At 37.1% G+C, this 17,942-nt stretch overlaps 1 protein-coding gene across 3 annotated transcripts in view; it reads left to right on the top strand.

Annotated features, from left to right (window-relative positions):
* The window catches only part of LOC138698498 (hexokinase-1-like), a 224,401-nt gene that overhangs the window by 89,846 nt on the left and 116,613 nt on the right, over positions 1-17,942 (top strand). For all 3 annotated transcript variants that reach the window (XM_069824465.1, XM_069824467.1, XM_069824466.1), the window contains exon 2: positions 5,185-5,305. In XM_069824465.1, coding sequence (XP_069680566.1) covers positions 5,185-5,305 — 121 coding nt within the window. The remainder of the gene's footprint in view (positions 1-5,184; positions 5,306-17,942) is intronic.

Genomic DNA, 17,942 nt, shown 5'->3' with positions numbered 1-17,942 from the left:
TGAATAAGTGAATAAATATGTGAATAAATAAGTAAATAAGTGAATAAATAATTGAATAAATAAATAAGTGAATAAGTAAATAAGTAAATACGTAAATAAGTACGTAAATAAGTACGTAAATAAATAAGTAAATAAATAAATCAATAATTCCATGTCTTGCCACCAGGTGAAAATATGGCTCTGTAAGCAGTCAATGTGATACGGGCGTACGAAAAAGTCAGGGAAAATCAAACGCCTCGCGAGCCTGTTAGGTGAACAGTGACAATTGCACAGTTGCGTTCTTGCAAAGCTGGAGTCACGCGTTGCACAAACAGGTCCCCATTATCTCCTGGCCTAGTTGCCTCACAAGTGGTGACTTGTTAGTAGCACTTGTGGGGTTCAGACCTGTCTTCGGACAGTTGACTAAACAACTGTGGAAAAATATGTGCCCTAGAAAAATGTTACTGCGAATACAAGCTTCAAGAAAAAAAAAAAAAAATCGACAGCTTTGTGCTTCATTATCTTTACGCAGAACTTCGTGTCGGTTCGATCATGTATCGACAAGTGTATAGCTTTACTGCTGCATAGCTTTACAATGAACTATTTGAGGGTGCTATCACCTGTCGACAGGTGCATAGATTTACAATGCTATATATATATATATATATATATATATATATATATCTTTACGTAGAATAGTGTGGATGGTGCGAAAAATAAAACGAGGAGAATACGAAGGTAACAGGATGACAAGGAGAACATGGGAATGCAAGGGGAAGACGATAATAAGAAGGGAAAGACGAGGGGAATGAAGGAATGTAAGGAGAACAAAGCGAAGAAGAGAACAAGATAAAATTAAAGAGAACAAGGAGGAGACAAGGAGAACACAAAGAGGACAAGGAGAATACAAGGAAAACAAGGGAAATACAAGGAGAAGAAGGGTAAGAACAACAATCGGAATATAGTAGCGGGTTCGATTCCGTCCCAGTCGATGGCATATTAGTGTACTTAATTGCGACAGGATCTACTGACATGTAAAAGAACTCAAGCGGGACAAAATTTCGGCATACCAGCGACGCTGATATAACCTCGGCAATTGCGAGCGTCGTTTAATAAAAGAAAATAAAATAAAAAAGGCAAGGAGAACAATTAGAATAAAAGGAAAACATGGGGGTAATAATAAAATACTAGGAGAACAAGGGAGCAACAAGGAGAAATTATTTTAAGGAAATACCGTATAATGTTTTAAAGTTGATAGCTGCAAAAAAATAGGGAGGCAAATTATTTGCAAAGTTCTATTATTCTCTTTAATGCCTGCAGGGTCATCGACGACTGGGTTTGTTTATGAAATTGAGTTAGGTAGCAATAAGACTGATTTACAAAAGCTACAAATTACGAGTATTATTAACAGCTTTATTTAGCTATGATAGTTGCAAATACAATGCCGTGTATAAGATGATGGTTAATTCAGATTGTGTATGAGTGTATGGCATTACACGGTGAAAAAAAATCTCAAAGTTACTGCCATATTTTTAACCATAAGCACGATATGTTAATTATATTTTCAACGAAAATTTTTAAAAATATTCACAAAACAATCTGGAGCTGCTTATAAATAAGAACTAGCTTCTTAAAATCGAAACATCACAACCTAGACGTTTCACGTCTACAAGGATCCTATGAGTCCCCTGTCACTTTTCCTTTTTGGTTCCAGTTTTTATGTCAGAAGTATTTGAACACTGACGCTGCTGTTACCATTACTCTAGCACGTTGAGAAACGCAATAAACTAAAAGTTGTATCAGTAATATGCTTCCGCTTTTCAACGCGAAGCCCTTGACCGCTTGTATTAAATTAGTTAATAGACGTTTGTAAACGTGACGACAGGAATTCACTGCCACGAGCGAACTGCTTGAATATTCATAGGATTTATGAAGCAACTCTTAGGATGAAAGATTTAGTAGGGACAGTGGGAGGGGTCCATTGATATTGCTTGGAGGAGAGAAAGTGGAATTAAAAATAGCTACAAAATGAGGAATGCGAGAGGGTTATTATGTAGGGCTATTGGTTTCCTATGTGGTAGTTACTTTAATTATAGGCCTGTTAATAGGCACTTCAATTGTAGCCTGGAGTAAATGTTTGCTCCTTTTTTATTATTAGATATTTTACTTTTTCATCATATAAAGTATGAAGAAATTTTAAATTATGTTTTGTTTAACGACGCTCGCAACTGCCGAGGTTATATCTGAGTCGCCGGTGTGACGGAATTTTGTCCCGCAGGAGTTCTTTTACATGCTACTAAATCTAGGGACATGAGCCTGTCGCATTTAAGCACACTTCGATCTGGGCCAGGATCGAACCCGCAACCTCGTGCACAGAAGGCCAGCACTATATCGACTGTGCCACCCAGGGCGACTAAAGTATGAAGAGAAAATTATTGTGATTCTATAAAGCATCAATTTCTAGATTTTTGCGGAAATACACATTTTCAGTATATCATACTGAAAATTAACTCTAGACGTGCGATTTTACAAAAGAAAGCCATTAGAATTTTATGTAAATCAAACTATCTCTAACATTGTCGGCCACTTGTCAGGCAATCACGGATTTTAACAATCATAAATTTGTATCTATATATGATCTATTACTTTACACTCGACAAAATATCGACATTTGCTCATTAGTGGCCAATATACATGATCATGAAATTAGAAATAGTGAACAAATTAATATTCCATATTGCAGATTACACAAGAGCAACACAAACTTTTTAATTATGGGGATGGAATTATATAATAAGCTCCCCAGTCAATATTATAAATTATCAATCAATAGCTTCAAAACTAGATTTTACAATTGATTATTCAATAATCCTTTTTATTTTATTGCCGAGTTTTTCAACACAATTTTGTGTCAAATTGTATTTTAACAAATAATTTTAATATCAATTTAGTTTTCTTTAATTTAAAAGTTTCAAATTATTTCATGTTTTCATTGTATTATTTAAATTTTACTGTTTCTTTTATTAGTGTTTTTTAAAATGTATTTATATGTTTTTCAATGTATTCTGACGAAGCCTAAAACTGTATGTCTAATGCCCCATAAATTGAATTGAATTGATTTGTTGTGCTCAACATAAACTTTAGGTTAGATTTTGTTCATATTCGGTACAGTTTATAATAGTCAGTATTTCCTGCAATGATGCACATGAATGTAATAATTTCAGTAAAAATAAATTCGTCTGTATTTGAAATAATACATATAAAGCCCATGAACTAAAAATGGATTCCAACGGCATTTTTTAATTATTTATTTATTTGTTTTTTTAAATGAAGGGTTAAATGGAATGAGCTGTCAAATATGTCTTCATACACATATGTTTCAGAGAAATTAATTCTTGCTTGCAGAATTATAAGTGGTTCTCAAAGTGGGGTCCCGAAAGTTCATTCTGAGGGTCCGCGAATATTCTGGATACAGGAATATTTTTCTTTCACCAGAAGGATTTTTATTTTATTTTATTTTTGTGTGGCAGATTATTTTTACCTATCTGCTTGTATAGCGATCAGCCATTTCTATCGGACCATTACCGCAATAGAGTGCTGCAACATTGGGCAGAGACTATTTTTTTTTTTTTCCTGCTTAACGGTGCTTCCTGGAAGAAAAGATGTAATAAAAGTTGTGTTATATTTAACATATAGAATCACCTCTTAAATTTTGGTACACCGGTTAACATTAACATTAATTCATTTGTGGAAAGTGTAACAGAAATACCAAGATGTAACCTACCCATCATTCCATTGACGACTTTGAAGGAGTCCTGGAAAATACTGATCTGTGGAAAGCGAATCCCGCAGTGCTTTTAAGTTTGAGTACCACTGATTTAATTTATTCTTACATATATTCATTCACCTATCCAACCATTTCTTCGAACCATCCACTCAACCACATATCGATCGTAATCCCGGGGGATTTGAAGATTCCCTTGTACTCAAGATCTTCTCAGTATAGTCGGACCATCGGTTCTGTGCCCCTTCAGCGCTGTTGTCGTTCTTGGAAAAGTTAACGCCTGTACTCACTCCATTCCACCCGCTTTCCTCCCACCACGTCAAACAGCAGACCACGAACCTTGCCGAATAGCGATGCTGCCAAACTTCCGTCAAACGTTGTCATAAATAACTGGTCCTCCATGCTACAATATAATTTCTTTCAATCAAAATACATCTTGTATTTCTACATTTTTAAACCTAAATCGCACGTCTCGAATCACTTTCCGTAGCGTTTCTCTCCAACCTTGGAAACTATTGCTTCTCTCGCAACCTTCAGTAATTTCTTCAATGTCGGAACTTCTGTCTGCACGGTATAAAATTCTCGCTCTTTTCTTAAAATATACACCGGTTCATATCATCTACATGAATTAAAGGTTCCCTTGGTCTGTTCTTCCCTGGTGATTCTAACTATTCATCTCCTGCACAGACTCCCTCTCTCCTGATTTTCTTTATTAGGCGCTATGACCTGCCTATATAAATTACATAACATATTGTATTAGTATTAGGTAAGTAAGTAATTTTAATACGTAATCAATTGAAATAAAATAAGCCTCACCAGTCATCGCAGCTGCTTTTATCGTTGCCTTATTTATAGGAAAGAGATATTGACCTGTTTGTTTTTCTTCATCGCAAAATGCTATTACTTGCTTAATAATATTTTATTCACCACTCCGTGCTACAGTATTCATGTTGAGTTGACAACACTGGACTGCAAGTGCAAATAAACTGTCCCGCAGGAATGCTCAAAATTGTGAATAGTGGGGGAGAGAAAGGGAGATAGATAGGAATGCAGGGAGAGAAATGAATTACCGAGGCTGAGAAGGAATTAGGGTTCAGTTCGCATATCTAACGGGGGCACAGATCCGATGGTCCCACAATATAGCTATATCATCAACGAACAAACTTATGCTTTACGTTTGTTGAAAACATCGAGGGGAAAATTTCAACAAAAGAAATTCGAACCCACGCTCTGGTGCAGCCTCGGATCATGAGACTAGCTCCTCACCCCTGAGCTACGACGGTGGTTACGAAAGTTTATTTTATTTGGGTCCGTAATGTTTGATTTCATTTGTGTATGTATTTTGAATGATTGTTCAAGAAAATAAAAATGTGAGTTGTGTATCGACTTATATTTTGAAATGGTGCGTTATGGTGTTGCAGTGGTGCGGAGGACGGGAACATGGCGTGCCCCACAGCGCGCCCCGAGCACGCTCTGTCATGGCTGGACAACGCCATCAAAGTGGAACCGCTGCTGATTTCCGACGACTGGCGCCGACAGCAGGTAGGCCGTTGCATTGTCATGTCAGTTTCACATTGTCTGTCCCAGGATGTTTGACAGGTCACATTGCCAGCAGGGAGGGGCAGGAAGAGCACGGCTATTTAGAATTGCAGCGATGATACTAAATTGTCCTACATTCTTCTAAAGCCTGTCTCACTGTGAAAAGAGAGAGAAAGGAGATATGTCTTACTTCGTCTATGTTGTTATGGCGATGGGGGAGTGGAGCGGTGCCGTCCATCCATCCAGTGGCGGAAGGGACTAGTTGATATATTCTGTAGCGCAAAGTAAAATAAAATATCTCTCTTCGTACTGTGTAGTTCCGTCACTGAGCTTGTCTTTCAAGAAACTGAGTTCCGGTAGCCACAAGGTTTTGAAAGGAATCCTGAAAATTTACAACCGTCCTAAAATCTCCACCCTCATTTGAAGGGATTTGGTTTTATTGCTACTGAGACAAGATAAACCAAAGTAGGTATAACACAGCGGATCTCAACCTTTTTGATGGCGTACCACTATTTTTAACTTAGGAAATTTGCTGTCCCACTAACCAAATTAATTATGGGAAAACGTTGTGTGTCGCTCCTGGGTCATAATTAACGTTTATGCTCGACCATGCCGAAATGTAGTAATTATACACCTGGTAGTAGACCTTTAATCCACCTCATTAAAGTACACCTATTCATTATAGTTCAGTTGTTCAGCCAATGAGAAATCACCATTGTACCATTATAAAACCGCAAGTATCGATTATTCTCGGATATGCAATCGAAAGACAATTAGCGAAACGTCACGGAGGCTGGAAATCCAATACTGTCGCAGAAGGTTATGTTCTGTTACTATAATAATTAGCGTTAATTGTAAATAATGTTTAAATAAATTCGATTTGTCATCTCGTTTTTAATTCTAAATCAATTTCCAGGTTATATCAATATTAATGTTCATGTTACTCTCTAGATTATATCAAGGTCAATGACATTCGTCCCTCGGAAAAAATCAATACTTTCGCGTCTGCGCACATCTCACAATTTGGAAGGTCAGTTCCGCTCTTCACTTAGATAGTCATAACATGAATACTTATGAGTAATTTGAAGTTAGAAATATAGTCGAGCATAAAAAGTCGTGTGAAACTTGCCTATAATGGTAATTAAGACGCTCGTATGAAAATTATGAAACTCGCTTGCGCTCGTTTCATAAACAAACGTACTCACGTCTTAATTACTACCATTATAGGTTCGTTGCATAATGTACTATGCTGTACTCCAATACCAATATTTGATTGCTTTATTTAGGCGTGTTTAATTAAGAAACAGACTAATGGCTGATATGTTGGTTATTAATTTCCGTGTTTTCAACGTTTATTCCAGTCTTGGATAATATTTTGTCGAGTCATTTGCTCTTCTTATAATTCCTATAACATAGTTTTCTTAATACGCAAGTTATATCCTTTAAATTACTCATTTGTTTTGTTTCATTTAGAATAAGCAACGTATCTTTAACCCTCAACTGGTATCTATGGGTCAATATAGACCCATATGGATAGATATCGTAATGTACATTTGAAAAGCAATACCAATTGAGGGTTAAAAAACTGACAGTTCAGAATTTTAACACAATTTATTAATTTGTTTCAATATCTTTTGAATATGTCACACCTATGGGCACTACTGTGAGAACGTCAAAACCTGCGTAGACTAAGAAAAGAATGAGCGTTATACCTAGTGAAGTTGTTTCGTATCAGAGTATATGGCACGTGCCGCGCCGTCCGTCTTTCGTGTACCTGGCGAGTACAGCAGCGTACAAAACGAAGGAACCCCGTTCCGTTTATAGTAACATTGCAACGCAATGCGTGCAGTTGTGTCATCCTGCTCAAGTATTTAGTACGAGTTGAATATATTGTGCTGATCCATTCATAATGGCAAGACGTTAAATTCGCTCAAAGATACGAAATGCAATTAAGAAGTATGAGATCGACATTTTATGTATTAACGAAGACAATATCGTGTGTAATGTATGTACAATTGAAATAAAAACCACAACTCAGGCTATAGAGAAACATTGCAACAGTACATCGCACACGAAATGCGTTGAAATGAAATCTGAGAAACTATCTACATCATCATCATCATCATTTAGTTGTGCGGGTCTAACGACACGTGCAACATGATGCTCAGTACAAATATTCCTCTAAAGAAATTGAGTGATCCCCATTTTAGAGGTTTTCTTCAGAAACTCTCTCGATACAAAAATTGTTTAAGCGATAGGCGAAGACGATTCAGCTTCGACAACTTACGAGAATATATCGTCGTTTACTGAAACGCTGGTAATTGCATCAATGATGACGAGGACTGAACCTTGCAAGGTATGTACTACAGTACGTTATTTTTCTTTTCCTTCTGACTGTACGGAGATACAGTAGCATGTTAACGTCGTCTGTTTACGTTTAAAACCTGTTGAGCCAATGGTCTGAATGAAAAAATGTAACATATAGTAAATGTGCACCTACATTCAACGATAAGTCATCCCGCATCCACTGTCTAGTCATACCCATTCCTGATTCTACCTACGAAGTCATTAAATACCTCCCACACGTCTCGACTGTTATTTGGGCTGCCTAAACAAAAATGAACGGCTTAAATCAGCCGTGGCGAGAACCTGGCTCGCAGTGATAGCTGTGCATTTCGCTTGCTTCTAACCTCCGCCAACCCCCAACCTCTCACTCACCGGAGTCAAACCCCGTTCCATTTGTATTTGTCTCTGACCTGCGAGTGGCATATGTCTCTCTCGAAACCATGTACGAAAGTTCCAAGTAGGATGGGAGGACGCATTTTTTTTGCTGTCAATATGATGAGAATATTAAATGTATGATTTGTTCACAAGTATTACGAGGAAAACGGTTGTATAACATAAAACGGTATTATACTACATGTTACTGATGAAACATTAAAAGGTTAAGTGCTATTGTTGTTATCATCATCATCATCATCATCATCATCATCATCATCATCATCTCTGTACGTCGACCCTTTTTTAGCAGATGTACGAATAATGCGGTTAGCTCTTCAATTTGAACTCACAGATTTACAATGTGACGTTAAATGAAAGCTAGATGTAAGGACTTGACAAATGTTGAACTTTCAAATCTCTGCCAAAAAATAAATATCCGAAGCTTCGTTCTTTCGCTTGCTCTGTTGAAGCCATGTTCGCTGCAACTTACGTTTGTGAAAAATTATTTTCAACAATTAAAGTAGTAAAAACCAAATTTAGATCACGACTGACAGACAAATACCTTCGTGATCAACTACGACTGGCAGTAAGTGACATAATTCCTGATTTTGAAACTTTGTCGCAGAGACATTCTGAAGACAGTTAATTTTAGGTTATAATATTGTTCATTTCTTTCTTCGTTACACGTACTAAATATTAGTTTGTAGCCTTGTACTGTATAAAATTATATTTAAGCGCTTGACGTAAGGAAAATGAAAATCCGTTAATAAGTCAAACAGTTGCTTCACTTCCCCTTCGGGTGTCCGCCTCCCTCCATAGGTGCTATGCACGTTGCAGGTTACACAGTGGCTCGGCGCACGATAGCATTTTCGCTACCGCTGGCTTAAATCAGACATGTATATCACAGAATACAGTCCAACATACTGTAGTGTTGTTTTCTATTTTTTATTTATTATTTAGCTTTAAAGTTCTAATTGAAAACACAGTTACTTTGTTTAACCTAATTTGTTTACAAGTCCAAGTGTTCCTGTTTCAAGTAAATTTTGGCAGCCAGCTATAACAGCCGGGGCGATCATCCTGCTGAACATACGTTAACTTCTTACTGGTTGGATGATCGTTCATATAGACTTTCAATAGGCCGTCGCGCTACGGACATGGGGGATAAGAATAAAGTTGGTTGTGTCGGAAATCTGTATTAAATTTATCTCACGCAGGAACTCTTCCATATCGCTCTGGAAATGCGAAGTGGTCCCTCCCCAGACTCCCCCGCACAATGTTCCCCTTGTCAGGGCTGTGCAGATAAGAGACGGAGCTGTTATACTCGTTCATTCACTACTGGCGCCGATACGATATCCCGCCTCGTCGTCAAGGTTGCGTGAAGAATAGGCACATCAATATAATCTGAGATTTCGAAATGCTTTCACCTTCCTAGACTCTTCCTTCTCGTTTCTTCAACTTCTCCTTTTTTTGTTCATCTCTCCTTTTGTATCTTCTTCCTGTTCTCCTGCTCTTATTCCTTGTCAAGCTCTTCATTTTCTTCCCTTCTCTTTTTCTTTGTCGCTTTTCCCTTTTTGCTTTTCCACTCTTCTTCTTTTCTCCCTTGCTGTTCATTTTCGTCATCCTCTTCTTTTTCTCTCTTCTTACCCCTCATTGTATTCCTTATTCTCTCTTACTTCCCTTTGTCTTCCTCTTCATTTCTCTGTTGCTGTCCCTCTTCGTCTTCCTCTTTTTCTTTCTTTCTGTCCTCTTTGTCTATCTCTGTCTCTCTTGCTAACGCTCTAGGTCATTCATGTCATTTTCTTTCTCTCTTGTCCTCTTTCTTCCTGTCCCTCTTTGTCGTTTTTCTTTCTCTCTTGCTATCGCTCTTTCTCATCTTTCTTTCTCTCTTGCTATCCTTTGTCCTCTTTCTCTTTTGCTCTCCTCTTTGTCATCTTTCTTTCTTTCTTGCTGTCTCTCTATGTCTTCGTCCACACCTGTGGAGTAACGGCCAGCGCGTCTGGCCTCGAAACCAGGTGGCCCGGGTTCGATTCCCGGTCGGGACAAGTTACCTGGTTGAGGTTTTATCCGGGGTTTTCCCCTCAACCCCATGTGAGCAAATGCTGGGTAACTTTCGGTGCTGGACTCCGGACTCATTTCACCGGCATTATCACCTTCATCTCATTCAGACGCTAAATAACCTCAGCTGTTGATGAAGCGTCGTAAAACAACCTACTAAAATAAAAAAAATCTATGTCTTCCTTTTTCTTTCTCTCTTGCTGTCCTTTTTGTAATTTCTTTTCTTTGTTTCTTGCCGTCTCTCTATGTCATCTTCTTTCTTTCTCTCTTTTGCTGTACTTTTTGTAATTCCCTTTCTTTTTCTCTTGCTGCCCTCTTTGTCTTCCTCTTTCTTTCTCTCTCTTGCTGTGCTTTTTGTAATTCCCTTTCTTTTTCTCTTGCTGTCCTCTTTGTCTTCCTCTTTCTTTCTCTCTCTTGCTGTGTTTTTTGTAATTCCCTTTCTTTTTCTCTTGCTGCCCTCTTTGTCTTCCTCTTTCTTTCTCTCTCTTGCTGTACTTTTTGTAATTCCCTTTCTTTTTCTCTTGCTGCCCTCTTTGTCTTCCTCTTTCTTTCTCTCTCTTGCTATACTTTTTGTAATTCCCTTTCTTTTTCTCTTGCTGCCCTCTTTGTCTTCCTCTTTCTTTCTCTCTCTTGCTGTACTTTTTGTAATTCCCTTTCTTTTTCTCTTGCTGCCCTCTTTGTCTTCCTCTTTCTTTCTCTCTCTTGCTGTGCTTTTTTGTAATTCCCTTTCTTTTTCTCTTGCTGCCCTCTTTGTCTTCCTCTTTCTTTCTCTCTCTTGCTGTACTTTTTGTAATTCCCTTTCTTTTTCTCTTTCTGTCCTCTTTGTCTTCCTCTTTTTTCTCTCGCTGTGCTTTTTGTGATTCCTTTTCTTTTTCTCTTGCTGTCCTCTTTGTCTTCCTCTTTTGTTCTCCCGCTGTGCTTTTTGTAATTCGTTTTCTTTTTCTCCTGCTGTCCTCTTTGTCTTTCTCTTCCTTTCTTTTTTTTTCTCTCCTGCTGTTCTCTTCTTTGTCATATTCATCCTCTTTCTCTCTCATCCTCTTCTTTATCTCTTTCTCACTGTTCCTTTTATGCTCTATCTTTTTCTGTTGTCCTATTTGTTCCCTCTTTCTTTCTCTGTTCTCTTTGTTACCCTCTTTCTTTCTCTCTTGCTGTCCTTTTGTCGCCTTTCTTTCTCTGTTCCAGTTCTCTTTGTCAACCTCTTTTTTTTTCTCTTGCTGGCCTTCTTCGGCTACCTCTTTTTTTGTCTTTTATTGTCCCTCTTTGTCGTCTGTTCTCATCTTCATCCTGTTCGTTGGTCATCCTACTCTCTCGTTCCTTCTGTATTTTTTTATTTATATTATATTTGATTTCCTTTTCTTTCTCTTGTTTATCTTCATGTCTGTCTTCTTCCTGGTCTTTCTGCTTCCTTTTTGTTCTCCCTTGTTCCTCTTTCTCCTTCACTTTCAGCACTATCTTCTCTTCTTACTCTATTCCCTATTTAGCTCCTTTGTCTTCATCACAACTGTAAGGCAAACTATGGCCAAATCTGCCGTCGCTAGACAACCTCGCAGTTGAAACAGCGTTGTTAAAAAAAAACAATAAAAGTGAACAGCACCACGCACCGCCACGAATATGGATAGTAACAAAACTGTAGTCGCTAGTCAAATATTATCTCAACGACTGATGTATAATCGTTACACCCGCCAAGAAGCCTACGAAGCATCTGAGGCTGTTGATGGCAGTGAGAGCTGAGGGATAAATGGATAATCAATTTCCTCGTCCTACTGCTGTCACCGCGTGTGCCTCGTGTAAACACTCCACAACTTCAAAGCGACCTTGTCTCTACGAGTACACTAGCAGGCAGGCGTCTGGCAGCCGGGTTCGACTTCCGATGGATCCCATGCCATCCGATCGGTTTTTATTGTTTTTATTGCCTGTTTGCATTACTTATATTAGACTAGATTGAAACGGGTAGGCCATTAGTCTTCAGTACTACTACAGGGACATCATTTTATTTTTACTGACATTTTTAATATTAACTTGCCTATGCCTCTGGATCAACGCCGTTTGCTACCCCCTTCCACGACTGGAGTTCGATGATACTGGCGTAATATACAAACAAATCACTTTACTAGGTATAGGAGGGAAGAAAAGTAGTTCATCCATTTACGTAAACTAGGAAATATTGCGCTTTTGAGTTTGATAATTTTCATTAAGTTTTCGTTTAATCAAAATACAGTACAGTATTAACAATGAGTGTTTTTTACTCACGAACTGAGCTGTCCATGTGGACGTATTCATTATGCAGTGTATATTATACTGTCTACAGCACATTAGCGTACAATATAGAGAATGAAGTTAAATTGAAAAATAATCATAATATGGATATTTAAACGCATTTTTTTAAAATGGTGGCCGTTCATTTCGATACAGGCTTCCGTTCTAATGTGCATATTATCGCACTATAGACTATTGTACCTAATCCCAATTACCAGTTTCGTTCTTCATACTAGTAACTCATGTTGAAATAATTCTGTACCTACTCTTTAAAGAGTACCTTACATACTGTAAATTCAATCTTCACTTCTGCCCGATCCGAAAAAATAAAATTACTCAGACATACTATCTACTGTCCGTCCAAGTGGTTATGTCGTAGAAAGGGAGGAAATCACATGACAGTTAATTACTTAACGAGTCCCTTTTAAGTTATTTTAAACAGTTGTATAATATTACGTAGACGTCCAATTCCTAACGGAAATTACTGTTTTCAGAAAAGAGCTAAGACAGCCCCGCCGCTAGCTGGCGAATAAAAGCTGGTGGGGGAAACCGGGATATGACGTAGGAAAATGGACGACAGTACCTGTGCGAAAATTATTCAATGTTGAAAGCTCTTTCGTCACTGGAAAACGCGAACATATTTTTGGAACGTACTGTTTATTATGACCGTAAGACTGTATATGCGGTCTTGGATCTGTGTGGAGGACGGTTGAACTTCGTTAGTAGAAGGGGTGGGAGTGAAGTACATTAAAAAACTCGGGTACAATAAAATTTAAGTAAAAATAAAATGATGTCCCTGTACTACTACCACCACCACAGATCGTGTGTTGATTGGTCCAGACTCCAAGCCCGCTCGGTCACTGTTCACTGCCGATCTTATTGAAGAACATTGCATTGCGCACCAGGCTGGTCGTGACGTCACTGTGCACTTGACATTCCTTGCCGTTATTAATTCTGTAACAGGTTCAGTCTCTCATTCTAAATTTAAATCGTGCCACTCTTCTTGATTTACACGTCCGTTACTTGTCGCTATTAACTGGTCGGTAATGCAGCCAGCCAACTTCCTCAGAGTCGTGGTTTAATATAGGCCTACATACGGCTATCTCTGCAGTCTTCATGCCGCTCATGACCAACATTGCGCCTTTATTGCATATCTTTATAGTCCTTAAAAAGTTCGTGCGTGGTACAGTAGCCAAGGCGAAGTTTTAGCGCTGTTTGAGATCATTGTCTTGGGTTCGAATATCACCTACAGCATATTGAAATACTGCAGAGAATAGGCTGACCAGATTTCTTATGGTCCAGCATGGGACATCGGCAATTTAAAAAAAAAAAACAGAAACGCTTAACTTGTCACTCTCCGTTGAAATGATACAGAAAATACATACATGTAACAGTAGATACGATAGAACTTTGCACACTAAATTTATAGAGTTTCTTAACAGCTTGAATTAAATGCATAAACACATGTAACGCCTATGTATATATAATTATAGCCACTAAGAATTCATTCTTATTCTGTCTGTCCATTTCACACGCTCAATTCTTCTCCATATCCACATTTCAAATGCTTCTAGTCGCTTCTCTTCACTTTGTCGTAACGTCCATGTTTCTTTGGAAATGATTTTAATTGTACAAATGCAGTTTTGAGATTTTTATCGATTAGAGGACCTGACAGGGTGATTTAGTTTTATAATGACCCGTTTTTACTTATCCTCCGGACCCTTTACATCCGGAGGTTACATTTGTTTAGTGTATGTTTTTAACAAACTTGACATTCGGACTTTTACATCCGAGCATTTTATAAATTCGCCAGATAATTTATTTCTGGTGGCAATTTTTTTTTATTATTTTATTGTTTGTTTTTAAATACTAGCTAGGGTCTGAGAACTGCTCACTTTTATGATTTTTATGCACCATCTTGCTGAAACTGCATTTGTGAACCTCGTTTTAACCGTGACAACGCCTTTTAGTTCTTTCAAACATTCTGGTTATTGTATTGTGTTTCTGTTTTGTGAAGGATTTTAAATAAGGACGCAAATAGCCATAATAGCTGACGCGCCCTTTTTAAACCCAACTCCATGTTTCTGCCCCCATACAATGCTACACTCCACATAAAGCACTTCACTAGTCTCTTCCTTTTAGTTCTGTTTCCAGAGATCCGCAGAATATGGTCCTTTTTCTATTAAAAGTTCCCTTTGCCATTGCTATCTTCTTCTTGACTTCCTGACAGCAGCTCGTGTTACTGCTTACAGTACACCCTAAGTATTTGAAGCTGTCCATTTGCTCTACTGCCTCATTTAGAATTCGTAAGTTTACCTTCTTTACTTTTCTTCCTATGACCATGGTCTTCGTCTTGTTGGCATTTATCTTCATCCCATACTCAGTGTTGCCAATGCTTGTTAATGAAATTACCCACATATAATCCTGAAATTACCCGATTTTACTCCAAAATACCCACATATAATTCTGAAATTACCCGATTTTGCTAAAAAAATATTCTCCGTTCAAAAAATAATCATAATTAAATATAAAAATCAGAAATATCAAATAGATGGACACCAAATTACATATTAAGTTAAAATTTAAAAACTATTAACTTACCTAAACACAAGTAGGCCTATCTGGCATTGTACCGTTGCTACCACACACTGCTCCTCATCATGTCTTTAGTTGGTTCAAAGGAAACACAGCCTCCCTTGGCTTCAATCCCCTCCTTTGCACTCCAGTGCGCTGGAGTGAAGGATCATTTAAGGTGAAGTTGCGAGCAAAGATGCTAGGGATTCCCCGCGGAGGAACCCCTTAACACACGTGTCTATTTTCGTATAAATTGTACAGAATAAAGTTAGAAATAAATACATGCATAATATTATATATAATGAAGGATAGATTAAATTACGGTACTGATTCAAATTTGGAAATTCTGAAAGTATTAAATTACCCGAAAATACCCGAAATGTCTTAATACCCGCTTAAATACCCTCCGACCACAATTTTACCCGAAAATCGGGTAATTACCCGCCGATTGGCAACACTGCCCATACTGCTCACAACTGTTATTTAGCTGTAGTATCATATCAAAGAAACCTTCTTCCCAGTAGCCTTGGAAAGTGAATTTTTGTGTTCTGTTGTACTGATATGTTGCGATATGAAATATTTAGCTAGCTACAACGTCGCAATGAAAATGAAAGAAAAATAACGTTAGACCCGCACTCATTGTTGCCTTGTCAAATAAACACAAGCGATAATTAAAACGCTTACTGTTAAACATTTTTGCACGGCAACACTCATTGTTGCAAAGAGAATATGAACTGACTGAAAGACAATAATAATTACATAAAATTTACTCTGTCACACGTTAAAAGTGTTAAAATTGTTAAAAAGGTATTTACCTTCGACAGACGGCCCGTTTCGACGCTATTTGTCGTCGTCTTCAGTGTCTCTTGAACCACTGCTGATTTTGGCTCTGCGATGTGCAGTTGTCGATGGTAGGAGTGGGGGTGTGTTGCTCCTATGGTGGGGGTTGGTTGTCTGTATGCTATGAAACTATGACGTCAAACAATGTGCGTATTGAACTGTAGTTGCGTATTAAGTATATATTGTGGGTGTGCTATTGTATTCTTATATATTTCGTATTGTTCTAGGATGTTTAACTGTGAACTTTTTGGTGTGATGTGTAAAATTTCCATATCTGTTTCTATATTATTGTAGTCATGATTATTGTCGATAATGTGATCTGCATAATTTGATGTAATGTAAGGTTTGGTTATAGCTTTAATATGTTCGTTGTATCTTGTATGAAAGGATCTTCCTGTCTGTCCTATGTAAAAATGTGGGCAACTATTGCATTTTAATTTGTAAACTCCAGTTGAATTATATATATATTTGAATGTTTAGTGTGGTTATTTAAGTATTTCTGTGTTGTATTATTTGTTTTGTATGCAATTTTGTACTTTAGTTTTCTGAATGAAGTTGCAATTTTGTGAGTATTGGTATTGTGATATGTTAATGTTATGTATTTATTCTCGCGTGCTGTTTGTGTTGGTTTGGTCTGTTTTTGTTTTGCCTTTTTTATTAGTGTGTCTATTATGTTAGGGTTGTATCCATTGTCTTGTGCTATATATTTTATTGTGTTTAATTCTTCAGTGTAGTTGTCATTGTTCATTGGTATATTAATTAATCTGTGTGTCATTGTACGGAAAGCTGCATGTTTATGTTGTATGGGATGATTTGATGAATTGTGTATATGTGTTGTGGTTGTAGTGGGTTTCCTGTATATTTTGAATTCGTGTCTGTTATTTGTTTTGGTTATGGTGATGTCTAAGAAGTTTATAGCTTGCTTATGTTCCATTTCTACTGTATACTTTAATTTGGGGTGTATTTTGTTGAGTTGTTGATGTAGGTTTTCTATTTGTCTTTTGTTTCCATTATATAAGACTATTATGTCATCTACATATCGATGCCAGTACATTATTTTCTCTGCGTGTTTGTTGTTGTCGGTGTTTAGTATGTGTGTTTGTTCTATGTTGTGAATAAAGATTTCAGCTAATATACTTGATATAAGTGAACCCATTGGTAATCCTTCAGTTTGCGTATAGTATTTATTGTTATGTGTGAAATAATTTTGTTTAGTAATAATTCCTGTGATGTGTAAAATTTCGTTAATGTGAGTCTGGTATGTTATTTTTGATAAGCATTTTCCGAAGTATTTCTAGTGTTTCTGTTACTGGTATGTTTGTATATAGATTTATGATGTCAAATGATGCTAATGTTGTATTGTGTGGAATGTGTTTGTGTTTTATTTTGTTAACTAAGTCTATGGTGTTGATTATTGTTGTTGGGTTTTCAAATTGTATACTGTTTCTTATAATGTTGTCTATATATTTCGCTATGAATAATTAGATTTATTTAGATTTTATTTAGATTTATTTTAAATGATAGTGCTTCATTTAATTTAGGATATTCCCTGTTATTATAATTATTATTATTATTATAAATTATTGTTAGTATTAATTATTTGTATTAATTATTGGTATTATTAAGTGTATTTTTAATTAAGTTTATTATTGTCATTATTGAGTGTAATTAGTTACCACTGCCACCGGGTATATACCCATTGCAGTGTGAATAAAACATACATACATATATTAATAATAAATATCTCTTAGTATTATCTCCTCTTCTGCTAACAGCGTATCATCAGAAAGTATTACGCACTTTATTCCTCTTCCTCCTACTATCACTCCTTCCATGTTATGAAAACAGCAAGTAACACAATGATGCTTAAAGTTAGTAAAATTAATTTAAAATTATTGAAAATGGATTACGTGAAACTAATGAAGTGCGAGTATTATGAAGGAAAAATAATACCCAACAAATCAGAACGTTAAACACTGAAGAAAGTTAGCGGGGAATCTAATTTAGAATTTCAGAATACGGTGCAGGGCAGGGTTCTTGAAAGCTGCTTCTGCCGCATCGTTGTAATGCCCGACGACTAAAAAAAAACCATAGCCGCAGTGGGGATCGATCCCGTGTGGCTCAATTCGCAGCCATGGAATCAGTCATTATTCATCACTTTAATCTCTCTGGTTTTTTGCCTGTAGCAGCAGGA

Source organism: Periplaneta americana, chromosome 4, assembly GCF_040183065.1.
Source record: "Periplaneta americana isolate PAMFEO1 chromosome 4, P.americana_PAMFEO1_priV1, whole genome shotgun sequence".
Classification (NCBI taxonomy): Eukaryota; Metazoa; Arthropoda; class Insecta; order Blattodea; family Blattidae; genus Periplaneta; species Periplaneta americana.
This window is presented reverse-complemented; position numbering and strand designations above follow the sequence as displayed.